Raw genomic sequence first — 27,574 nt, 5'->3', positions numbered from 1 at the left:
GTGCTCTGCTCAACAGACACACTTTCTTTTTATTTTTTATTTCATGGTTGTAAAGAAACTCAACCTTTAATAACATAACATACACAATAAGAATAAATAAAATATCACATTGCATTGCAATTCCAACTTTCCTGCAATAATTCGTTGCAAATAAGAATTTTTCAACAATATCCAACCATTCCATACACTATTCAATTAATTAAAATGTCATCACATTTCATTAGTTAATCGGTCAAGACTTAAACCCTGATAAAAAAGGAACAGAAGAGTTTCTAAAAAACAGCTTAAAACAAAGGTTTATGGATTCTTCTCATTCTAATTAACTGAAGTTAAGTTCATGAGACCCTTGTCCCATTTGCAAGCCCTGGGAAAACATCAATTTCCACCCGAATCAGAAAGCACATCTAGTTTCAATGCTTTAATAAATCCTGTAACTGAAATAACAGTAGTGGTGGTACGTCCGTCCAACAGGTCGACCATACCTGATTATCCTCATCACCAGACTTGAATTGATTTTTTATACAGAGATCGCACGCCTGTTCATGCCGTGCATCCTATCAACCAAAGTTTACATTTTTCACACTGTGCAACCCGATTACAGAAACGGCATGAGACTGAGGTATCATGCCATATCTCACGAGGATTTGCTTCGAAATTGAACGAAAATAGACCTGGTTAATTTATCCTGATAGACACTCAGAAACAAGGCTATAATTCCCATATTTTTATGTTTGACCCCCCCCTTAGAAGTGATTAGTGAAGGGTATGCATGCATCGACTCTAAAGTATTAATCCAATCCTGTCGATACAAAGAACAATGCATCAATTCTGAAATAGAACTACATATGTTAACAAGAATATTAATACATAGTTCATAAATTGCTTTGATCCAAATGCATCTGTGTTCATGGTAAATATGATTAAAATCCATGCATAAGGAGTCAGAAATTGTACACAAAACCTTGTGCAGCAATGATTAAAAAAAAACTTCAGTGTACTCCAGCTCTTAGCAAAACAATCCCCAGTTCATATCTAATGGCATCAACAGGGAGAGAGATCAGTAATCCTAAGGTTCTTCTCTAGATTTTAGCCTCCAGAGTGGGTAAATAGTCCAACATGCACATTGAGTAGGCCTCAATTTCACACAATGGCTTTGGCACAATTTTAGAGTCGTAATACCGAATCGCAGGCTTCAAAGAAAATTTGCCAAATTTGATGTCGACCTAAACAGTTGACTAGCCAACTGGAAGCTCGATTTTTAAACCACATATGACAACATACCAAACTGGGCTTAGAACTGACCAGCAACCCCAGATAGATTGTTGAATTTACGTTAGGCACCACAACATCCCCAATGTGCCAACGAAATCTACTCTTGTTCCTGCGTTTTGTAAACTGAATGATCTTCGTTTCATCAGGATTCATCTTCAAAGCATGATGAGCCACATACTTCACAAATGTGGTAATTAAATGTTGGATGCCTACCAGGGTGCAATCAAACAAGAGATAATCATCCGTGTAGACCAACCAACAAAACTGCACACCGTGAATTTAGAAGAAAAAAAAGCTACAGGATTCAGGTTGTCATCAAAAATCCGCCAGGCATAGGTTAAACAAGCAGGGTGCTAAAACGTAACCCTGCCTGACCCCCCCCCTGGTGCTCGGAATACTTCATGACAGATCCCAAAATGGTTCAAACGTACCTGAATATATGTGTTGGAACATAATCCAATAATTAATTTACAAGGCCCATTGGGATACCCCAAGAGTGTAATTTAGACCATAACCGTTTCCGATCCACTGCGTCAAAGGCTGCAGTGAGATCTAATGAAGCAACATATATACTGTCATATTTCCCGCACCAGGCCAAATGTTGCAGACAGTTCGCAGTAAAACCATTCAATGTGGTTCCCATCTTCCTCCAAAAACCTATGTGAAATGTACATAGTCTTAGTTTCGTCCATCCATGACTACATATGCGACAGCAGTATTGACGTGAACACCTTGCTGTCCGCATTCAGAATCGCGATAGGACGATAACTAAGAGGGTCTGATCTGTTCCCTCGTTTGTAAATTGGGACCACATAGGCAAGTGTCGGGATACACTCCCATGGTCAAAATCTTCCCAACGAGTGTTGATGGTACCATTGCCCAGTGACCTTTGAATTAAAAAAATATATATCAGATAGCCCATTTGGGCCCGGTGTACGAGAGGCACTAATTTTCGTTAATACCTTGTACACTTTGTCATGGTCAAAGTCTCTGGGTTTCAGATCGTAAGTATTACCTACCATAAGAAGGGGTGTGCACTGAACCTCGGGGCATCCTGCAAATACCCCGCTAAAATGTGGCACCCAGGCAGACTCGGGTACTCGGTTAATTTGAGCACGTTGTTGGGACACATCCATGGCGTTAATTATTCACCAGAAAGCCTTTGTATTTTTATCCTTCAAACAGTGAAGCATTGCCTCCGCGTCTTTTAGCTGGTCACTGATATATCCAGTTTCTATATGATATGATTGTTTATTTATATAGCGCCTATACACAATGTGTTTCAAAGCGCTTCAAGGCAAGGGAGGGAACAAAGGAAAATACAACCACATTCATACAGGCCATGAACAGTAAGGATGTGAAATTAACTATTGTACTCGGCCTGACGACATTTCAGATAGTGCAAGAGTTAAGACATAGATAAGGAAGGGAGGGGCAGAGTGGGAAGGAAATGGAAACAGACGGGCGACTACCGTACTAGGCCTGACGACATTTCTGGTACAGCCAGAGAAAAACAAAAGGTGAGGGAGAGGGGTGCAGAAAGGGAGGGGAGGAACAAAACAAGCGACTATCATGCTGGGCCTGACGACATTTTAGATAGTGCTGGAGGGGTGGTGGGGAGGAAAAAAACAGTAATGGGAGGGTGTAGGAAACAGACGAGGCGTAGCTTACTAATCCCCCCAGTCACACTTTCTACATCTGCTCTGATCTTAAAACGTGATGTTAGTGGTTACACTCAAGCTGACTTCTGACTCAGAGAGTGAGTAACAGAATTACTGACATACAGACAGTGGATGCATGTATACTTATGCTGTGCAGAATACAAAGACACGCCAACAGCTGTAAAATGGAAATGCCACGTTTCAGATACAAATGTTACATGCTACAAATGTGCATATGACAATCTGTGCAGTCATTTTTCATGTCATCTTCTTTTAAGAGCTCATTGATGCTAAGCGGATGGACTAATGGTATAAAGAAGCCTAGCACCTCTGACCCATTAGTACTAAAGAGTAAGGGCCAAGGGAAGTATGATCTTAACCAGAAAGGTCTGATGAGGCCCAAACCCTCCTGCCAGCAATGGGGTTTTATTTCAGTTCACAAAGTCTCATGTTAAAGCTCATTGGTATGTTCAATGTTCAATCATGCCTGGTGGCAGTGTGCCAGCACTCTGTGTACATTCTATTGAAGGCAAAATGAAAGATAAAGCAACATTCTGAAAATGTGGCATAATTAGTTAAAAAAAGGTTATAGCCATACCTGTGTTTAACAGGAATAAGGTTATGAAAATGTCCTTGCACTTACTAGATCTTCAGGTGAAAGTGCCTATTCTGGGAAGGCCTCTCCTCTCTGGAAGTGATATCAGATTATTTGAGTTCTAGGAAGCCCTATGCGATCCCCAAGTGACAGTTTCCCACCGGACTAACATGCTGCAGGTGGAACCTCTATAGAGTGGAATGAAGCCATAACAAACCCTTGTAACCTGTTAGCAGGGGGGTGATTCCAGGCAAGGGCAGAGCCAAGTCAGCATGGGACCTCTGGCACAGGAAAGATCCTTTACACCATTTTGGATTCTCCATACAAGCGTGGCACTCTAGGAATTGGTGAAAAAGAGGGAGGGCACTCCTCAAATGAGATGTCCGCAGTGGAATTTAGCAGGGGGCTTTGCAGTCACCAATGCTCATCCAGCATTCAGCCTTAAATTGAGTAGAAGCCTCCATTCTCATGGTGTTTGTTGATGCAGTTGGCAGTTCATAGTCCCTTCCCTTAGAGGTAAATACACTTGGTCCAAGGAGGGAGAGACACCCTTCCCCTAACTTCCCTGGGGCTGCCCTAAGATACAATACATCACCTGGATGAAATGTGGAGCTCGCATGCAGTTGAGGACAAAGAGACAGGACACCTATTGACCAGGAGGAAGACTGTGTGCCTGGAGAAGCCTCATTGCAATTTAGCATGAGGGGAAAGTTGGAGGAGAGAGCTCCAGCTAGCTGTGGTTCCCTGAAGGTAACCTCCGAACCCTGAGCTTTAGCAGCATTACAATTGGCACATGCTATTGCCAGACAAGACTTGAAGACGTTTAATAAAACGGATCCATATGAACCTGAAATTGTACTGTGACACTGCTTCATGCACTTGACTGCCTTCTGAGCTTTGTGCTACCACTATGCCTGCCGAGCTGCCCAAGAAAGTGGATCCATCTACCTGGTTCAAAGCCATCCATGCTGTGATTGATGATCTTCCAGCTGCTTGACAACTTGCATGCATCTGGCCTGAATCTTCTCTTCCCATAGCTTTAAAAACCAATTCAACCCTGTGTGAATACCTACTTAATGCAGTCAAGATGGCTACAAAAAGCTCAAGTAGAGAACGTATGCGTGGGGTAACATTAGCAGGCATCATAGGCACAGTGATCCCCTTGCCTTACCTTGAGCTTTAAGGACCTAGTAGATTCCCACTCGCCTACCTTGTCCAAAGACATTTTCAGAACTTCCAAAGAAGCTAGCTCATCAGCCTGCAAGTACGGTGTATTTCCTCTGCAGGGCTGAGTGTTAGTGTTTTTTTTTTTATCATTGTGTTTGTAGTCGAGGACTGTATCTTTGGAAGACACTGCTTGGACATTGCTTTTACTTTTGGTAATTACTGTACTGCGTTTTGGGACGTTTCTGCTGCCGATTCTCATCTCTGGAGAGTAAGCCTGCCAAACCTAGGGGAGCGTGGTATACTTACTACTCGTGTCTGTTAGATATGTATGCCTGAAATGCATATGGGCCAAGTTGTGGTACAGGTTTGGACATATGGCATAAAAAGTCGTTGCTTCTGCTTGCACATTTGTCAAAATATAATTTTAATACGGTATCCTGATGCTGGCTTATGTCTAGGCAGTATGAAATGCACAAGCCCATTTTCCTGGAGCGGTGCTCTTGTGTTAGAATAAAGATATAGTAAGAATAACACACAGGGGAGTTGCTAGGTCTGGAAAAGACCAGGGGCTAAGCTGATGTCGGAACTGTTGGGACTGGGGGCTAGCTAGTCTTTTGGCTGTAGCTCCTGAGATTCTATCCGGGGCTACAACCAAAAGATCAGGGGCTATAGCCCCCTTGGCCCCCCCCTAGCAACGCCCCTGATAACACACATCCTGATTTTCTATGGCTCTTCTTGCAAGATTCCTCTGACTTCTAAGCTCTGTGCTGATAAGCATTATTATTGCCCAGTTTAACTATGCTCAATTGGACAACCTCAGAGAAGGGCTGATCAGTGCAGCCAGGATTCGGGCAGCCTCAATGTCAGGGACGAGCAATGAACTTGTCAACTACCCAGTCCACAAAGACCTTGATGCATGGAGTGCTCACAATTTTGGGTGATGTGTCTTAACCGTTCCGCATTCGCAGCGTAGGTCTTTTCACAAAAGCTGTTGCACCGTGGGTCTTTACCATGAGGCAAAGGTAGCGGGGTTGGGGCATCTGGCTAGGAGTCCGGAGGTGAGCAGGGGTGTGCAGGAAGGCGATGTGGGAAAGGGAGCCAGGAAGGCATGGCGTGAGGAAGAGACAGAAGTGGAGCGGAGCAAAGGGGCAACAGTGGTGGTGTGATGTAAGAATGTGTGGGGTGAAGGTCTGGGACGGAGGTGTAGAAGGGGGCAGGGGCACCAGTTCGAAAAAGCAGGGAGGATTGGAACAAGTGGTGAGCAGTAGTGAAAGAGGCTGTATGGGAAAGACCTGTGTGGCAAAAATCTGTGAAAAAAAGACGTGGAACACCATTTGGATGTAACATTTAATAGCATAAGGTGAAATACTTAAGTATTTCTATTTTGCAAGAATTGAAATTGTTACAAAATTGTTTGGATTTCAATGCTCCCCTTTTATGACAATGAACACTAACATTCATCCATGAAAGCAATATTTAATTATAATAAAGAACACAGTCACATACAGACAGCAGAGAAACCCTTAGAATCAAACATAGACAACAAAAACAAATAGCATGTGAAGTCTGCCCTCAAACCCACATCTTTAACATAAAGAGTCACGCTCAATGACCTGGCAGAGATGCCTACGGGGTATGATCCTCCTCGGTGGCCAGATATACAACTGAAAAGCTAAGTGCCAGGCTATTATGCAAGTCTATGCAAAAAGGACGAGCATACTCGTCCTTTGCACTTACGGAGTTAAGCAACAGAAAATCCAGATGTAAGAGGCTGCGTTCAAGACATTGGGTGATGAACAATGCACTGAAACTGGCAAACAGACCACACATTAGATTGTTGTTTTGCATGGGCGTAATTATAGGGGTGGGAGGCAGGGGTTTTTGTCCCTCCCAACTTCTGTGGCATGCCTTTCTGTCCCCCCCATCTTTTGGAGGGAGGGCAGGGGGGCCGCAATCAACAATTATGTAATTGGACAGCCCGAGCCCAGCTGGGGCGCCCAGCAAGGCTTGCACTGTCTCATTACATAATGCTGAGATGCCTGGCAGCCGCACTGCAACACATTCAGGGCTGGAATGCCCTGCATGGCTCAGTCCCTCACCCTGGCTGGCCTGACTCACGGTCAGCAGCCAGGGTGCTGAACTGGGTGCTGCAGGGCCTGGTGCCTCTGCTGTCACGCTAGCAGCAGCACTTCCGGGGGCCAGCGGCACAGAGCATCGCATTCCGGCTTTGTGTTTGTGCGACACACAGACAGGAACTAGGAAGCTCATTCAGCTTCCTGGTTTCTGTCTGGAGGCGCATGAGTGCAAAGAGGTTAGGACGGTGTAACATGAGATGTGGCCTGGGCGGCATTTGAAAGCAGAGCAGAAGTACTTTTTCAAAATAATTTTTTTTTTCATTGTGTTTGTGTATGTTTGTTGGGGAGCTCTGTCCAAGCCCTCGGAGGCAAAATACATGCAAACCTCCTAATTAGCATATGGATTGCACCAACAGAAGTGACTTTACAGAAAAGGACATTGCAAGGCGCATGATCATCAGTCTTTGATACTTGGAGGCACCATGGGAGTGACTTTAGAATAAGTTGCCATAAATAAACCAAGTGACAAATTACTTTGTGGTCCAAAATACCTAAATTGCACTATTGTTATATGTGGAGCAAATCTATAGTCATTAGGCTTTTCCATTATAATAGCATGGGACATTAACATACGCTTTGAAGTGAATCAAAATCACTTACAGAGCTGCCGATAAGGCATGATGTGATTAAATAATTTGGGCAGGATCACATACTTGGTTAAATAGTGAAACTGGGATGTGGACAATTTAAGCGACTGTGCACATCTTTCCAGGCTTAGTTGATATAGATATTTATTAAGGTTTTGCTTTACATTTCATGTTCTTATTATTTATATAATACATATAACATATAATTATGTATAGCAATGCATTGGAAGCAAACCACATTACAAAATAAAATAGCCTTTCATAGTAAACTAACCATAGACTATATACATTGTGATAGAAATATGTTGAGCAATGGGAGTATGGCTTTAGTTTCATTCTCCCCAGTCTGCAGGCAAAGTCACAATAGCATCATGCAGATTAATATGAGCCTAACAAATCCTCCTTGGCAGTGCTTAATTTGTAGAAAAATAAGTGCCAGTGCCCAAAAAATCTTGGCCCCATAATGCCGGCCCCGGAGCCAGCGAGCAACGCCAGCAGCGTGGGCGGCCCGCGTCAGTTCAGTGGGATAGACATTTGCCAGGTACTGCCATAATGGTGGTACCTGGCCATAAAATGGCAATAGCTGGGTAATGGTGTGAGTACCTGTGTTGGTACTCATTTATCGACCTAAGAAGGATGAAAGGCTGAGATGGCCTTGCTGGGGATTCGAAGCTGCAACCTGCAGATCACACACACATCGCAGCAGCGAGCACTCAACCGACTGAGCTATCATATAGGCTATAGTAAAATGAGTAATTATTCTGTAGTGGATACCATTAAACTACTAACTGAGATTTAACAGCAGACCAGTTAAGTTCATCTAGGTCTGGTGCAAAGTTGGCACATGCCAAGCCTGCATTCATCTACTTTCAGGCTTCAGAGGTTGGCAAAATAGGGAAAGCAGTGCACTCACAGGACATCCCATACTCTGAGCACTACCTCATACATGCAAACAAACATCCTGCTCCAATCCACTAACCATGCCCGCCGCAGCATATCCGTGTATTTGGTCTTCTTGAAGTGATCCGGGATGAGCAGGCGCTGCAGGTCCCTCTTCTGGATCCTGGGCACCTCGGGCAGCCCCAGCTTGTGCAGCAGGGCGTCCCTGACCTCCTATGGGGTGAAGGCGCTGGCCAGGCAGAGGGCGCAGAGCAGGACCAGCGTGCATGCTGCAGCTACCATGGTGATGCTGTCAGGCGTGGGGTGTGAGCACGGGGGCCGGAGCAGCTCTGCCTTCTCTGTCACCGGGGTCTCAAGCTGTCTGCACTGCCCCCGGCTTGTAGAATGGCAGCCCCTCGCTGGCAGGAGCCGGAGGGGAGGCCAGGGCACATCAGAGAGGGCTGCCTAAAAGGTGACCAGGGACATGAAAGCCAGGCTGCCTCACACCTCCCGCCCCTTGAGCCCCAGGGGTGCTGGCGCTCGACGGCTCTCTTGGACTTACACATTGAAGTCCAGTCCTTTGCACACACCCCAAACACTTTCTTCCGCACACTGGGCCGCTTCCTGTGTCTGCAGCACCATGTGCTGCCGTTCCTCCATCCCGAGTCATCCCGGACATTTTTTATGGAGGGAGCGGAGTGGGACTGCTTCCCTTAGGTACATGGTGCAGCAGCAAAGACCTTTGGGGGGGGGGCGGTGGGGTGCGCTGGAGGTTGAAGGTGCGAGTTACAGTGCCTCGACAGCAAATTAAAGTGTATCAAGCCGCTAGCGTTAAGTGGCAGTTCTCTAGCACGTGCCAACTGGAACGTGCTCTGCACTTATTAACATCTCGACTGGACAAAATGCGTCTGCTTAAAGCGCTTAGCATTCTAAAGCAACTCACAAAGCACTGTAAAGCTGTTTATTAATATTAGTGGCAGTGCAAGAAAATGCGCACGTGAAGACCCGAAGGGCTTGAGTACCTACAGACAGTGAGTGAGTTTTAAATTCCCTGCTAAAACCGGTACACTCAGATGAACTATGCTGCCCCGCCCCTTGCCCAAGCCCGCCCCTCAACCACTGCATACTGATGTGGCTCTTTGTGTTATGTGTGGCCCACAGACTGCCCCCTACCCTGGTCTCGCCCTCACCAAGTTGTTTTCGGAAGAGAAAAGACTCATGACACCCTGTCCCCGTCCACAAGTTGTTAAGGCGTTCGTTAATAATAATAACCCCTTCCTAACGTAATCAGTGGGCTGTTATTACAGATACCCCGCATCCACGGACCACACACAAGCGCAACCCGGGCCGAGGGCGCCGACCCAGACTCATGCATTCAATCCGGGTGCACTGATAGTAAATTCTAACTCCTGGAAGCAATAACATCTAAGCAGTCTGCCCCCCAGTAATAAGTCATGTCAAAGGTGTTAAACTGTGCGTACATAGCCACCGTCAGCCGACAAGAACAAAACAGCCTAATTCTTTCAAGTAAAAGAAAAAACAAGAAAAAACATGGGCCCCTTGCGTGATTTATCCTCGCGTCCCCGCTCCCCACCTCCAAACCTCCTAGCCTGGAGACTCCTACAAAGACAGCCCGATTGAGTTCAACATTTACCAGCCCCGCCGCATGTTGTTGTAAAAAGGTTGGGAACCGTAAATGAAGCCTCAGGCACATCTTTCAGCTTAACTATAAAGCGACTCATCTTTTCTGCCGAGACCTACAAGTAGAAAGGAGATGGGACTGGATGAGTTTGGGGGAGGGGGGGTTATTGGAGGCTTGTTGGTCGAATTGTTTTCCTTTTGAGAGGAGGGGAGATGAGAGCGGGCGCATTGTGTCTTTGGACTCCCATCCCAAGATTGTGGAACACACGTATACAAGTGTGACTGAAATTGTATTTACAAATGATGCCCATTTGCTCTAGGTGCTGTGATAGGTTTTTTGAAACCTACTGACCTGTTTGGGAGAATGCTTCCGTTGATAATGGCTGCATCTTGGAACTCGTTGCTCGGGGAGCTCACGCAGCTTCTGCTGTGAGACAGACACAAATCACTGGGAGGGAGCAGGCCGGTTTGAGGCAGCCCCGCCCAGCCCTGCCGCTCCCTCCCCGTGTTTTGTAACACCGTCTGCTGGCGCCATGGTGTCGTGGCCTGCCGCATTCATTAAAGAAAGGTAACACTTCAGTGTTACCTTTTTTGATGAATGCAGAGGGCAGGCGCCTGCGGGGCCGCAAAGGATCGGTAAATTACAGATCCTTTGCAACGTAGGTGTCCCGCGTCCGGCAAGGCCCTGGGGGCCGGTTCCTGAAGCCCATGCCTGGGCTTCAGGAACCGGCCCCCAGGGCCTCGTCATGATTTCGGCCCAGCCACTAGTGTTCCGGTGCCCAAAAAAGAGTGCCGGTGTTGGGGACCGGCAAACACCGGCACAAATTAAGCACTGCTCCTTGGGTTTTAAAGCCATTGTCATTATTTCATAAAGCATGCAGCATTATGCACCCGTTTCGCCTCTGATCACTCCCTCACATTCCCATTTCTAAAGGGACAAAAGTCCCTGCTAATAGTACCCCCCCTCCCTCCCGTCAGTGCCTAATGGCTCACATTGTAATACTGAGTTGATACAGAGCACCGTGAGGACCCTCTGCTGCCTGGAGCTCCTTGGGACATTGTCCTGGCAGTGGGACACCTCTACCATTCGGAACGGATAAGGTGTCCTGCTGCCAGGACAATGAGCGTGCTCAGCAGGAATTGCTCAGCACACATTGCCCTGCCAGTGGGACACTTTTGCCGTTGGGTACCCTCTTTGAGGTGCCGAAAGGGAGAAGTGTCCCAATGACAAATGTCCCAGTCAGGCTCTTAAAAGAGCTACGGGGGGCAGCTTGACCACCCCCTTGCGACTCTCCCGCTCAGTACTCCACTGCTTGGAGCCATTTGCACACAGGAAAACATACCTTAATTTTAACCAGTCAGAATCTTGTAGAAATAAACCTATCAGCACATAGACATATAAGGTGCTGTGCAGAACCCAAGTTTGGAGATGTATGGAATTTAAAAATCTATACCAATTATACTTGGTCACCCACTGCGCTGCATTAAACAATGGTTACTGCCTTTGAATGAAAGGAAAAATCAGGCAAATTGCTGACATTCAAGTGAATTTGGTCCTTTCAGCCATGCCTTTATAGTTCAGCTAGGTCAAGTAAACGTAGCCCAAAATGTCACGTTACCAGGGGGTGATAAAGTCTGGTCTGATCAATGGACGTTGCACCACTGTTTCCATGTGTTATTGTAACTGTACATATAAATGTTGTGTGCACACAGTGTATGTCAGTAGAGGTGCAGGGAGAGTGTGTGCAAGCATATGCGTGTTGACTTTTGTGTCTGAATGAATGATAAATAATGCATTGTTTGTATGTTCTAGTGGAATTAAGTTTGCGAATGTTATGTTGTGTTACTGGGTACATGGCAGGCCGGCTGAAGACATTTAGGGGCCCAATTGAATTTTAAAAATATGCCACCAGTTTTATGAAAGTTTTTACAGAGCATCAGCAATGGACTCTTGTGGTGTAGTAGTTTAGTGTTATCCCTCAGGGATTTAGGTTGTTTGAGTGACGTACAAAATCACAGCGGAATTAACCATAGTCATTTCCGCTGCAAATACATTCTTACCTTGGTACAAAAAACCAAACCCATGTCCCCTCAAACCGCCAGTACACCAATAAACCCCCCAACTTACCTTTCTCCATCCGCTGCCTCGCCTGTAACCTGTAGCGTCAGATCCACCCCTTTAACGCGGGCCAGATCTGACGCTGCAGCGTCCCTTTTCTTTTTTTTGTTGAGTCCCCTGCCACCAATGCTGAGGAAGCCGGGGGGACCCCTGCAACCGCCAAGGCCAAACATTTCAGTATCTTCGGCTTCAAACTAATAGTGGTGACCAAATTCGGTCAAATCTACCATTCGACCAATTTCTTTTTAACTATTTGGCCGAAGAAGTTCCCACAGAGCCACCATCCGCACTCCCTTCACCCCACCCATTTCCTTCAGTTGTCATGTCCCCCCCAAAATTTTCAGCAAAGTTAGTCTACTGTTGTTTTGCTATATTGAAAGGACCATTGTGCAAGACACCACCAATATGAAAAACCTAGGAGATACCACAGCATATATGGTGAAGAACCTACACATGTGGAAAGTGTGATGTTTGCTCCTGATGAAAGCTGCACATAAAAGCACACGGCACACAGAAAGAAGTCTTCCTCGTCCCATCTATGTCGATGATTCCCAGATCTTGGTTTCCTTCACCTCCTGCTCCTTCTCCACTCTACTCTTACCTCCTGCTTGCTGGCTATCCATGAGTGGATGCATTCTCGCTTTCTTCATCTTGATGCTTCAAAAATTGGGTTCTGTTTTTTCCTGCTTCAACAATCCCTTCCCCCCATTGTTTTTTGAAGTCCTCTCTTTCCCTCCTTCTGTCCTTTCCATTCCTGCTCACAATCTAAGCATGTTCTTCGATCCTTCTCTTTCTTTTCTCTCTTCACATCTCTAAAATCTCCTGTTCCTATCATTTCTTACAATATAGTGAAATCTTTTTCTTTTCTATAGTTCCATGCCATTAAATTACTAATTTTCCCTCTTTTCCTTTCCCATCTTTATTATTGTTCTGCTCTATTTGTCATTCTTCTCTGTCTTTAATTCTGAAATGTATATTATCTTTGATCTTTCCCCTCATACTTCAATTTCCTCTTCTCTTCTCTCAATGCCCTGGCTCTCTTTTGATTCACGCCTGCCCTTCCTTTTTCTTAGCACCCTTTTCAAATGCATCCATGACCATGCTTCACCTTACATATTAGCTCAGACTCGAAGACTTGCCCCCTCATTTCTACATTTCAGGAAGATGCTCTATACCCTTCTCTTCAAGGAATGGCTCCTCCCAACACCTAGGTCCACACCCCCTCCACTCTCCACCTAAACAGTGTCTGGGCGATCTGCGGCCTCTTGTTTTCCTGCCATGTACATCCCTTCCTGCCAAATTGCCCACCCTCCCTCTTCCCCCTTTGCTGCCCGCTCCCTTGTATTATCCCTTGCAATTTGCTTCCCTCGGTGTGTACTCGCCCCCCCCCCCCACCGTATGACTTGCAGAGCACTCCGTTGCTTCCCTGTAGCTTGGTATGTGCTCAATAAATACCCATTTAAGGTCTCAAACTCAATTTCTCCTTGCTGTTCCTAACCCCCAATGCGCTCAGTCTCGTTTTCACTCCATTTCACTTCCTGTATGCAAACACGAATTCTTTGCCTCAGTCCATTAGATCCTCCCCTGCTCTCTCTATTCTGCTCTTGTCCTAAAAACACCATAAACTATGTATTGCTTTGAGAATTCTGCACTTTTCAATTAATTGTACTATTATGTTGTAAACAAATTTGGCAAAAGCACTATAAAAAAAATCAAGTATAAATACAAATAAAACATATATCCCCCGAGGCCAGAACACATCGTCAACGATATTTGTTGAATTGAGTGGAGTATAGATAACTTTGCCACAGATGGCGAGCGTTTCTGTAATTTAACATAAAACAGTAGAGAAAGACGCTTATGAAACGTGGCAACTTTGCAAATCCTCTGTAAGAAAAAAATGTAGCTTAGATTAAATTCCTCATGACCTGCGTGACAAAGTTCCCTAACTAGACCTGGGGGCCGGCAGGCCAGTGGCGTTAGGGGTCAGGGACACCCGTAGGCACCAGGATGGTGACCTCAGAGAAGATATAGAACGGACCCCTGAAGGGTTTCACTGCGTCCCCTTTACATATCATGGGTGGGTCAGTCATTGTAGCACTCCATCTCCCAGAATCCCTCTTTTCCGAACAGGTTGTTCAGCTCAAACCACAGTCCTTGCAAGGAACCACCCTTTATTTTATTTAATGGACATTTGTAAGGTGCCTATACACAAATGGTGTTTCAGGGCGCCACAAGAAAAAAAGGGGGGGGCAAGGGAGAAAGATAACGGCCCTACTAGGCCTTGTGGCAGTAACAAGAAGTGCGAGGGGGGTGGGGTGGAAGGGAATGCTGGTAGGGCAAAGTGTGAAGTGCTAGGGTCGAAGGGAAGTGCAGGGAAAAGAGTAGAGAATGCAAATGAAAGGGGGGTTGGAGGAGTGGGGGAAGAGGGCCACAGGGTCTAGGGGAGTGCTAAGAGGAAGTCAGGAAGGCAAGTTCCAGGGATTGCATGGGGTGAGAGTCCACATGTAATTGCGAGGAGGGGGATGGACTGGGCGGGGGGCCTGGTGCTCTGTAGAACTCAGAGGGAACCAGGCAGCCAGTCACTTCCTAGGATTAAACCCAGGGTGGGAGAGGTAGAAAGAGGGCAACCTCCTCCCTACTGTAAAATGAGCGCTCATCCCTTTAGGACCTACACCTATATAACCTTTAACCATGCAGCAGCATATCAGGAGCACATGCAGGCAACTCTATTGGTAATGTTGAGGTTTGCAAAATCCACAGACCCAATAACAGATCCATGGACTTCCGTAAGAGGAGAACACTATGTTTTGAGTGTTGTCGCATATGCAGCTGGATCTGCGTTTCCAGGAAAACACAAGGACACTTGTAAACATGCAAGAATCTTTCTTGCAACTGCTCCAATGCTCAGAGAGACGCTTAGTAGCTATGTAATCCCAAGAAGGGAAAAGAGATTGCAGGAGTAAGAGTTTTAGGTAACCGCAGGCAGGGACAGGCAGGGCAGATTATTGAAATGAAAAACGGCCACCCGCCTTTTATAGCGTCTGTGCCATTAGAAACCCCCAGGAGAAGGAGGAAACCCAAGATATTCCCAGCAGAGCCCTCCCCTTGGGTCAAAGCTGCAGACCATCACTGAGTGAGCTCGGGAGACGGGTTTGAGACCCTATAAAATGAACGCTAGTCTGAGTGAAGTTTGTTTGAGTGGAGGACAGACTGCATTTGGAGAGAGTTGGCAAAGGAAAGGAAGAAGAGACGGAGGAGCAGAGTGTGGTGGAGAGCTAGTAACATCTAGGAGGAGAAGGAGGTTGGAGAGAATTTTGTTGGGAGGATGAGGGATGACCAAGATTGGAGGAGAGAATTTCAGGAGACTTGCTGGAGAAGGTTGGTGGGAAGAGATTTGAAATGGAGGAGGTTACATCAGGAGAATTGTCAGAAGTGGTTGAAGGAGGGGCCATCAAGAGAGTTGCATGAGGAGATGGGGTAGAAGCACTGGAGGAAAAGGAACATCTGGGGAATTGGAGAAAATTGAGAGATAATTGTCAGAGGAAATGGGGACACTGTTGGAGTAGGTTGAAGAACTCCGGGAGGAGGTGAGTGACTTTATGGAGGAGGTTGGGGAATTGAGGGAGGAGAGCAGAGTGTTAGTGGAGGAGGCTTACAGAATCAAGAAAGAGGCCAAGAAGAGGAAGAAGGAAGTTCGAGAACATAAGCAGGAAAGTGTTAAAATGAAGGAGGAGTCTGAGCAATTTGGATGGTATAACATTAGGAGGTGGAATGTAGCACAGACAAGGCGGGTGAGGAGAAGCTAAATAGAAGGTGCACTAGCATCAAGTGGTGGAAGGAGGAAGTGAAACACTAGTAGGCAGTGCAAGCAGCCAGAGACAAATAGGTGGGCGGCCAAAACATTTCAGTAGGCTGATTAGAGATGGGGAAAGAACAGCAGGAGGAGGTGAAAATATCAGGAAGAGGCGGAAGACATGAACAGGAGTAGAACCCAAAAGGAGAGGGACTAGGCTAGGGTTGAGTAACCAATCTAAAGGGGATGAGACCATGGTGTGAGGAGGTATGGGCATGTGGCATTGTGACGAGGAGGACAAGACCAGCCAAGATGCTAAGGGACTCATACAGGTAGAGGCACTCTAGACTGTACCTGTTAACCAGCCACACTCTGCTGAACTAAAGGCCTCCTTCCCAGAAGATCCGAAACAGATGAACCAAAGTGTGGATGGTCCTACTGGAACTAGACCTACGAGAAACCTCAGAACTCTACCTACCCCTTGAAGACCTTCTCTGGAACTGGGTAGTCCTTGACCTCTCCTCTGGATTGGTAAAGACCACAGAGAAGGACTTAGCAGGGAATGTGCAGCATCGCCAGGGAAACCTGCAGCTAGCGATTTAAATGAGTCACGGACAGTGACCATCTCACCCCTGGAGCCCAAGATGAGAAATTGAGTGAACTATGACCGTCCAGCCCATATCTCACAAGAACCCTTTACACTAACCTCTAAAGCAGCGATTTAGGGATTTGTTCTGTTGGAAGACATGGCAGTATGTTCTTACTTTGTTAAATCAAACCTTTGGAAATAACCTAGAGAGAGCAGTGTGGTCTGTTGATCCTGGTGGCGGTTTGACACCTGGCATTAACATGTTTGTTTCATTCTAAAAACCTTTCACACTTATAATCCCTAACCTCACTTTATAATAAGAGACTGATAGTGTTTGTTTCGAAAGAATACTGAGAACAAAAAATAAATAAGGATTGTGGTGATACAACGAATCATAAATAGCGGGCTGAAAAGTGAGGCAAAAAGAAATGCAAGGCTAGTGCAGAAGGCATAAACAGTCTTCCGAGCCATGCCAGTTTGGTTGGCATGTGGAAGTAATATTCAGACTTATAAGAAAAAGGAACAGCAATAAATACCTTCTACATAAGTTGGAGAGTGCATATCCAAACCAAAGAAACTGCCAGATGAATATGGTATTCCAGTTAAGGCCAAAGGTCCAGCCTGCGGGAGTAAATTCTGTGTTGTATTTGTTTGAGAGATTTCCCACGGTTTGCAAAAATACACCTAAATCAGACAGAAACACAGCAATGAGTGAGGTCAATAAATACAATATTCGAGCAGATGCTATATTCAATATGTTCAAGTTTTACAATATATGTTAATGGTAGTAAGCGATCAACAGATGCTTTGATAACCTGGAACAAAAAGAGAAGGTGATACAGGTGTGGGGGGCGGGGGAAATGATGTTGTTGTCGCCGCGATATCTCTCATTCCGGTTCTGGAAATCTGCAGCGAATTAGTTTTGATTGGTTTCTTATTATAGTGAGGCGTCAGCGAGAAGGGAGCTGACATGAAACCCCGCTGGTGGCACTCTCGTTTTAAAGTTGTACCCATGCTCGTCCGCATTTTTATAAAACACCTCTGTAGAGGTATCGCGAGAGCACCGCTCTCGCGAGATCTCGCTCGCGCGACGAGCTCCGCCCCCGCGCGCTACGCGGCACACGGGGGACGAGCTGAGGACGCGCCCAGCAGCGTCTTCCCGGCTCCTCCGAGTACGGGAGATTTAAGAGAGATAAAGACTCTTTACTGATCACGGCACACAAACCTTTGTTGGCCACTTTGGCCCCGTTGATCCAGGACATATTTGTGTGTCTTCTTTTACACAGACCTGTGAGGAATAAAGTCCTGTACAAAAGCCTGCCTGTATCCTGTCTTCATTCAGGCGTGTTATACTACATAAATTGGCGACGAGGACCACAACAACAACCCACGCAGAAACATGCAGGGAGCCACACCGCCACCACCCTTTCTACAGACACCAGGTAGGCCTGCCATTCCTTGGCCACAATGGCAGCCCCTGTTCACGACCTACGTGGAGGCAATGGGCGGATCTGGATTTTCAGCGGTGAGACGCAGGGCCATGTTGCTAAATGCCTTAGGGGTGGAAGGGCAAAGAATTTTTGAAGGCCTTACCCCGATACCAGTTAATGACGACGATGACGACGTGTTCATGGAGGCCGTGAGGAGAATCGTTAAGCGGTTCGCAAGCAAAGAGAACACGGTACTCCATAGAATAAGGTTCTACACTCGGAAACAGGAGCAGTCCGAACCTGTCGATGACTACGTCACGAAGTTAAGGGAACTAGCAGCCTTGTGTAATTTCGGTACCGAAGCGGAAAACCGCATTTGCGACATGCTACTCGTCCATACCAACAGTCGCAAAGTCCAGGATAAGTTCATCCTAGAAAAAGAATTGCAATTAGAAAAAGCTGTGGAAATTGCCAGAGCGGTAGAAGAAACCGCGGGGAGAAGGAAAGAGTTTACAGGAGCCCAAGTCCCCACTGAAATACAAGCAGTTGGATTCCGTCCTAGAAAGGAGAAATCTGCACCAGACACGAGAGAGTCAAGAAACAGCAAGAGGGAACCTCTCAAGTGTCATAGGTGCTCCAGCACAAAACACCTGGCCTATGACAGAGAATGCCCAGCCAGAGACAAGGAGTGTTCAATTTGCAGACGCATAGGACATTTCTCGACTGTGTGTAGGTGGAGGAACAAGAAAGTAGCGAGCCTCACTACGGATCACACGAAAGATGGCGAATCCTCGTCAGAAGAGGAGCGGACACCCACGGTCATAATGGTGAACAGCACCCGAGCCCGGAGAGAGAAGCCTCACTGCGTCATCAAAATCGATGGAAAAGAGACGCGGGTCATGGCAGATTCCGGGTCAGACCTCACAATCCTACCCCTTCAGACTTATAAAGACATGGTGGGTAAAGAGAAAGTGGAAGTGCTCACCACACGACACAAGCCCACAGTGTTCGGTGGGGCCTCGGTCGAACTCTTAGGGTACATCAACGGTAAAGTTGAATTCAAAGGAAGGGAAACCATCACCAGAATTTACTTTAGCCATGAAGGGCCGGCAGTATTGGGCTGGGATGATCAAGACAAGTTAAAAATCAGACTGGATCCCAGCACAGAAGATCAAGTCCTATCAGTCGAGAGGAAGAGCGAAGCAGTGGTAAAGAGCGACTACCCATCACTTTTCTCGGAGGAGCCGGGACACATTAGAAACTTCATTCACAAGATCGTGCTCAAGAGGAATGCCGTCCCTGTCAAACACAGGGTGAGACCAGTACCGGCCACAGCAAGGGACACCCTGAGACAACAGCTGGACAAAATGAAGAGGGAAGGAGTGATAGAGGAAATCGAAGCGTCCGAATGGCTGAGCCCAGTAGTCCTGATAAAGAAACCCCACTCCCAGGAACTAAGGGTATGCATAGACCTGCGCAGCCTAAATTTAGAAGTCGTCACAGACAACTACCCGCTGCCAAGCATAAACGAACTCATATTATTAATGAAGGAGGCCAAAATATTCTCGAAGCTTGATATGAGAAATGCATATCATCAGATACAGCTCCATGAAGAGTCGAAACCCCTCACAGCTTTCATCACGCCCTTTGGCACGTTCCAATTCACGAAAATGCCTTTCGGGTTGTCGTCAGCTGCGTCGGCCTTTCAGCGCATGATGGACGTCCTACTCAGGAAAGTCGAAAATGTAGTATACTTTCAAGATGACATACTAGTTTATGCAAAGGACAAGCAGACGCACGATACCACCCTCAAAGTGGTTCTTAACAAGCTACAAGACGCAGGAGTGCGTTTACGTCACGAGAAATGCTCGTTTGGAGTGAAAGAAGTGGAATATCTAGGCTACAAAATTTCGGAAAAGGGGATCAGCCCGAAAGAAAATCTGATGCAAGCTATCACCAAAGCTCCCGAACCAGCCACCAAAGAAGAGGTGAGGTCATTTCTGGGATTGGCTGAGTACTACGCGAAATTCATACCTAAGTTTTCGGAAACCACGTCACCACTACGCGATCTACTCAAAAAGGGGACAGAATTTTCGTGGAGTGAACCGCAGAAGATGGCAATGGACACCATAAAGCGCCATATCATGAAAGCTCCGTGTCTGCAACCTTTCAACCCAGAGTGGGACACGGTCATTACCACGGACGCCAGTGCGTACGGATTAGGAGCAGTGCTAACGCAGAGGAGAGGTGACACCGAACATGTGGTGGCCTTTGCGTCCAAGGCACTATCAGAAGCAGAACAGAATTACTCGACGATTGAAAAGGAGATGCTAGCATGCGCATGGGCAGTCGAACACTTCAGGACATATGTGTGGGGCACAAAATTCAAGCTGGTGACAGATCACAAGCCGCTCATCCACATGCTCAGCCCGGGAGGCACCAAAACATCCACGCCCAGGTTGGCTCGCATCGCAGCAAAGCTACAAGAATACACGTTCAGTATCCATCACATATCGGGTTGGAAAAATTCGCAAGCCGACTGCATGTCGAGACTGCCAGAAAACAAGGAAAGGGCTACCACCTTCCTACATGGGGAATGCATAGTTGCGTCCATATCAGACATAAGGACCCCAGATTACCTGGAACTCAGCGAAAGACACTGGGAAGAAGAAGATGGAAAGGACCCGATCATGGCCAAGATACGCAATTGGATCAAAGAGGGTTGGCCCAATGAGAAAATGCTGCCGGAAGGCATGAGAGCCTACTGGAAGGTGCAGGATGAGTTGTCAGAAACGGAGGGAATAATCATGAAAATGGATCAGATCATCCCCCCCACAGGAATGAGGCGCACCATACTCTGCAGGGCCCATGCGGGTCACCTGGGGAACACGATGACTCGCCGCAGGGTGAGAGAAGCCTACTGGTGGCCGTCTATGGACCAGGAAATACGCGCCATGATAGAGCGTTGCCATGAATGCCTGAACAGTGACAAAAGACTTAAGGTCCGACAAGCGCCTCTCATTCCCACGGAGATACCAGAAGCGGTATGGTCCAAAGTGGGCATTGACTTCATAGGGCCCCTGGAGGCCATGGAAACGGAACATAAATATGGCATTGTGTTAGTCGACTACTTATCCAAGTGGGTCGAAGCTGTGTTTGTCCCGAATATAACCACAGAGACGGTCATAGACGTACTCACTGAAATTTTCCAGAGGGAAGGCCTCCCCAAAGAAGTCGTCACGGACAATGGGGTGCAACTAGTATCCAAAGAAATGGAAGCATTTATGAGAAAGAACAACATCAAACAAAAGAAGGCGGCCTTGTATCACCCCCAAGCAAATGGACTGGTGGAGAGGGCAAACAGGTTCATAAAAGGGGCCATCCAACTGGCAACAGCGTCAGGAATGAACCCCCTCAAAACTGCCAAAGAAGCCATAGCGGCTCACAGACTCACACCAAATGGGATTACCCAAATATCCCCATTCAAAATGTTGAGAGGGAGGAGTGCGGCTTCCACCCTCATTCCTCCATGGCTGGCGAAAGTAAGGGAAGATGAAGCAGTCGACATGACTGAAGTAGTCTGGCGCATGGAAAGAAACAAGAAACGCATGAAAGCGTGGAGTGATGGAAGAAGAAGGACGAAGCAAGCGCCCAACTTAAGAGAAGGGGACTGGATCAAAATCAAATTGCCGAGAAAGGACCCCGACACAGGATCCCGATACAGTAGGCCCATAAAAGTAGCCCACCAAGGGACCAATCACGTCCGCACTGAAGACGGGCGCTCGTGGAACTTGGAAAGGGTAGCTGTATACCAGAGAAGGCAAGAAGAAGCGAGGACCCAAGAGACACCCCACGTAGAAACTGGGAATGACAATAGGAGAAACGAGGAGCGAGAAGCAGAAGGAAGCGAAGGAGAAGGAGAAGCAACCGTAGGAGAACGGGGAGAACCAAGTGAAACTCTTGAACCGGAACAGCAGAGACCTTGCCCTGAAATCAGTGAGAGGCCCCGAAGGGAATGCAGAAGACCGGTGAGATACAAAGACTATGTAGTACCATGAACCTGTTCTGTTTTTGGGAGAAGGGAGGTGTGTAGAGGTATCGCGAGAGCACCGCTCTCGCGAGATCTCGCTCGCGCGACGAGCTCCGCCCCCGCGCGCTACGCGGCACACGGGGGACGAGCTGAGGACGCGCCCAGCAGCGTCTTCCCGGCTCCTCCGAGCACGGGAGATTTAAGAGAGATAAAGACTCTTTACTGATCACGGCACACAAACCTTTGTTGGCCACTTTGGCCCCGTTGATCCAGGACATATTTGTGTGTCTTCTTTTACACAGACCTGTGAGGAATAAAGTCCTGTACAAAAGCCTGCCTGTATCCTGTCTTCATTCAGGCGTGTTATACTACAACCTCATTTCATTCTTTTCAACATTCATTTGAAACAACCCTTAATTCCAAGAGTCCATGAGCAATAACAACTCTCTGATGCTTGAAAATGTCTTTCCTGCACAAGACAACGGGACATCTGTGTGTATTGCCCCATTTGTTTTCACATGACAGAATCGTTTCACACAAGCATCTTCTGAATAAAATGTGCACGCATGCATGCATTACACTGTTTCAGGCTTATGTGGTGCAAGCCTTTACTGTGGAGAATACACAAAACGAGGGGCTTTGGAATGCTAATGGCCCTTTCCCAGTGAGCTAAGACTTGTCAGGGAAAGGGGCCATTAGCACTCTCCATTTCACACATGTGTCTGCCCCAACCCAATAACAAAAGATAAGACATCAAAGAAACAGACTTGGGGAATGACCTGGGGCCTGTGAAGCCCACTAAGGCTTTTACCATCATGCCACTTCAAAGCCCTCGTAAGTGCCAACCTGCAGAATGCACATAAATAAATACCCTTTTGTTATGTTTGTAAGGAGGCATACCTCTGTGTTTACAATTCAAAAAAGCACCTTTTTCCACGTTTTTGGGGACGAGGATGAGTACCACAGAGCAGTTTAAGTGCCACCACCAGACATTACACAAAGGGGGTCATTACGACCCAGGCGTTAACCATGGCGCTATTAGCGCCATGGTTGACGCTGGTATTTTAACGATTGCGCCATGGTGGATGGCGGAATTACCGCCCCATTCCAAGGTTGGCGGGGCGGTAATTCCCCATTCACCATTGGCCCTTCCCCATTCCCATTTTTGCCCCCATAGAGCTCAATGGGAATAGGGAAGGCGGTAATTACGGTACTGCAAATTGCGGTACCGTAATTACCTCCAAAGTCCCTTTGCGGGTCCAATCCTTAACGGCTGAGGTAGGGACCCGCAAAGGGACCTCGTAATTAGGCGGTAAGGGGTTAACGGCGCCGCAACCTTTTACGGCGCCGTTAATCCCTTACCACCTGGTCCGTAATGAGGCCCAAAGTGTTTTATTAAACACAACCAAAAAATACAAACCAGGATATTTTTGTTACAGATGAATGTAAAACTGCAAAGGATTGAGTTCCAGAGTTCATTCTTATTATTTCACATCCGATACATTTTTAGCATCTATTACTCTACCAAAAATTGCTTGAATTTATTTTGCTCGAATTGGACCACCAAAAAGTAGATGGTGGGGTTCGGGCCATGCTGGTGGGGGTCGAGGAGGCTAATGGAGAAGCTGGGGACGGGGGTGGTTCTTTTCCCTGCATTCTGTTACAAGATTTGAGAAAAAACAAGCACAAAAAATGCAAGTAGTTTTTTCGAGCAATAGACATACATCCCATTTTTTAATGTTTAATGTTCAACTTAAACGTAAATATCTGTTCAAATCAGAGAGGAGGTGAATTAAATTATATTAAAAAAACAAGCAGCTTGACTAAGTGGGAAAGCATTATCCGGAAGTGAAATAGTCGAGATCTTTTAACCCCTTATTGAGGGCAGCGCTCGACACCACACAAGGACAGAGACAATTCTACAGAGGACTCAAGCAAGAGAGAGGGTGAAAGAAGGAGTAATACAAAAAAGGATGGGAGCGTATATAGAGGAAACAAACAAGAATGAGTGTGAAGGAAGGAGGCAAGGCACCAAAGGAGGGGAGGCTATACAGAAGCAACAGATAAGGGGCTGTCAGGGGATCAGGTGTAAAGATCATTGAACTCTCCCGACAGAGTCAGATCTTTGTATGCAGCTCTTTCACACTAATTATATAATTAACTTTCGCAGCAGATATAGAGAACAATGCTTTCTATTCAGTCTCCAGAAGACAGTCTCCTGAACCTTTTGCCACTTGTCAGTTGTCTTTGTTGCCGATGGCCGGTGTCCATCAGAGGGAGCCAAAAGCAAATCCTGGGAATCAGGCATCACCCAGCAAACAGGCGGTACCTCTGGGCAGCAAAGGGCTAGTTCACAGTGTGCTGTACATGAAACTTGCATTTGAAATGCAAGACTAGCTTTGTGTTAATTAAATATGACCTATTATGCGTAGTCTCCTAGACGTTTCCTGATACTCCTTCATGCACATTCCCAAACAAACAGTGTCCATGTCATATATGTGTGTTTCTATGGCTCCAGATGGCCTGAGGGAGTGAGAGGTAGCTCCTAGTTACTGTTGGTGTCCACCTAACCGGGCTCTTCTAGACAACAAGCAGGAGCTAAATAGCGCCAAGCAATTTCGGAACCTGCCTCAAACATTTTGAAAGGTCCAAGTCATTTGAAAGAACACCCAGGAGAGAAAACAGACGGTCAATAGAAAAGGTGTACACAAGCTCCAGGTGGTACTACAGTGCCCTTAAAAAGAAGACCATTTCACAATCACAAAACATTATGGACAAGGTACCCCTCTTTTTTGTTTTTTACACACACAACGGGTACCGGACTTCGGTGAACCACATCTATATAGTAGCTTGGCCAATACAGCACGAAGGTTATTCTTAAATGGGCAACTGAGGCTGCAGTCAACTTTTAATGCAACCGATTTTGAGTGCACTACAGACCACTTCATAGTAAAAGATTAAAGTGTGAAGCTCGTCTTCCCAACACAACCTGTACTGGGCAAGCAGGGTAGCAGACCTCAGACTGTATGCTCACAGAAAAGGAACGAAGCTCCCCATATTTCGCCCAATCAGAGGTACAGAGTTTGCAGTGGAATTCCAAAACGTCAAAGGAGAGCAAAGGATTATTTTAGGAAATATCATTGATTAATAAGACACCAGCTAAGACCCAGCATTTCAATATCAAACCACCACAGGCACAGGACTTGTGGATCGGAGGTCCAAGAAGGATCGGATGGCAGGGGGAAGGCACACAAGTAGGTTGGGGAATCAACCACCCCCCGGACCCCCTTTGGCCACCTTCCCATTAAATACAAAGAGCAGGAATTTGACCCTGCCTTCATTGTCCAGCGCAAAGGTTTTAAACTGTTGCTTGATTCATTTGTGCATAGAGTGCCAGCTGTACAATTACACATCTGTATAAGAAGCAAGGCAGCAAATAACTAATGACATGAAGCCAACACTGCACACAGTAAGGTGAGGTTTCTTCTATGTCTTACTATCAAAGGCATGCTTGAATATGACGCTTGCAATTGGCTAATGCCCACATAAGTAAATTCAGTGACTGACCACTTAATGTCTAAACATGAGCAAATGGACACACTCCAATGTGGACTAATGGGAAATGTAACGCTCTCCATCTCTGTTCGTGTAATCCAGAGAACGGACGAGGAAGTGATAGGGCCGAGACAAAGAGAGGGCAGTAATGTGAAAAAAAAGCATTAAGGAAAGGTTATGAATCAAGAAGGTGAACCTAAATTCTTCACGGTGTGGTTCCTGTGCATATTGACATAACGGCTTTGCGTCCTTTGGCCAACAGTAATTACTTTGCAGGAATTTACCACAAAGTAATTACTTCGAATTTACATCGAAATATTTGGGGAAATATGGGGTAAATCCTAAAAGGGGGTGGTGAGGGGTTTGGGGACAGAGCAGGCAATAGGGGACACCACCAAATTACAAAAATAAATGTCAATGAAACAATTCTACGTAATTACTTTGTGGTAAATTACCATGAAGGAATTACTGTCGGCGAAATGACAAGCAACCGACATATCATGACACAGGCTAATAAGGAGACCGCTACCCTGCGTGTGTTGCCTCGTACTGTGCAGCAGCCTCTGGGTAGTTCTTCCATTCATTTTCCACATTTGCGATGTGGCACCCCTGCCCAGCTCCTGATCTCACAGTGGCATGGCTTCAGACTCCAGTATCCACGTACGTGACTATCCAACATCCACCTCAGTGTACCCGGAGAGCACTCTCATTCAGCTGGTGCCACATCCTGAGCATGCCAGTGAGAGGCACCATGCAACCATCCATTAGTATGGCACTTCACTTATTCCATCACTGGGCCTCTCTGCTGCATTACTCATAGAATCGGACTACGGGGAAGAAAGATGAGAAAATCATACTTAGCTCCAACAGGGTAACCAGGTTTACAATTCCCAGAGCCAGGTGGTCAAAACCCTCCTTGCTCTCCAGGGTTCCAATTTTGCAAGAATGGATATTTGGCCTTTGCCGGAACGGTATTACACAAATTGTTCAAATACAATTGAACGAATGACACAATTGACCAAGCTACAGTGGTCCTAATTGACCTTCTGTACATTTGACTGTTTGGATATTTTTATATATATAGTGGGTTGGTTTGGATTTATAATAATATAGGCAAATTGGTTAGGGGGAAGCGGGGGGGTTTGGATTGGGAGGGGGGTTCCAGGGGGTTTCCCCCGCATATATATCCTAATTGACCTCTGTCAATTGTGCAGAAGGTCAATTCGTATACAACTGCCGGAAGACCTGGCGTACCGCTGATATTAAGCATTGGAAAACTTCTCTAGCCAATACCCATTGTCTCTGGTCCACTGGATGTATGTAGTTTGAATCTGTCACTTTGCTGCGGTCACCAGGGAGTGGTTTCACATATATGGACATTTTGTGACCCAAGTAGTAATCCCAGGTTACCTTTGAGTTTTAATCTAGCAAACTGATGATTGAACTATCCAACGAGGGAAACGTCAAATCCAAAGGGTCAATCCCAAGAAGGATACAGAATGGTAAATCTTCACTGGACACTTGATAGCGAAGGAGCCCACAAACAACTCCACAGATTTGATGGTCCAGCTCCTACCTTGACCACTTGCCTACAGTGGTGATGCTGTAGGGCCAGGGCACTCATCAGAAACCAGCACATTACTATATCCAGAGACACACTGAAAACAGCCCTACCAATACGTGCTTCCACAAGTCCCAGACACCAACCTGCCTATTCCGAAGAAGGATACCACCTGCAAAGAGAACACCCTGTGCAAATGGTGTAGCTTCAAAGTCTGTAGTGCACACCCCAAAAAAGGCCTGAAAAGATCACGATACGCGGCTCAACAGCATGGCCAGCGCCCTGAGGTGAATTTGTTTCCTTTAACAAGGAGGCCAAATCTTCTCCTTCCTAACATGAATCTTTTGTATGAAGAGCTTCAATGTACAACGTCTGCGATCTACTGCAAAGTGCAAAAATGCAGTTTCTCATGTTTGTGAATTTATCTAGAAACCCAAAGGAAGGAGGCAGAATGGACCCGAACGATCCGTCTGAACAAAATGCTACTGCCATTGGTCCGATTAAATTGGTCAAGAGGTTTATGGAGGCCATCTCCCAATCCACTTTAACACTTTTTT

At 46.4% G+C, this 27,574-nt stretch overlaps 1 protein-coding gene across 1 annotated transcript in view; it reads right to left on the bottom strand.

Moving 5' to 3' along the window:
• LOC138467883 (uncharacterized) overlaps positions 1-27,574 on the bottom strand; it is a 232,962-nt gene that overhangs the window by 164,631 nt on the left and 40,757 nt on the right. Inside the window, exon 3 of the mRNA XM_069608181.1 lies at positions 16,978-17,125. Coding sequence (XP_069464282.1) covers positions 16,978-17,125 — 148 coding nt within the window. The remainder of the gene's footprint in view (positions 1-16,977; positions 17,126-27,574) is intronic.

The sequence above is a fragment of the Ambystoma mexicanum genome, chromosome 4q, assembly GCF_040938575.1.
Source record: "Ambystoma mexicanum isolate Mex_15411 chromosome 4q, UKY_AmexF1_1, whole genome shotgun sequence".
NCBI classification, from domain to species: Eukaryota; Metazoa; Chordata; class Amphibia; order Caudata; family Ambystomatidae; genus Ambystoma; species Ambystoma mexicanum.
This window is presented reverse-complemented; position numbering and strand designations above follow the sequence as displayed.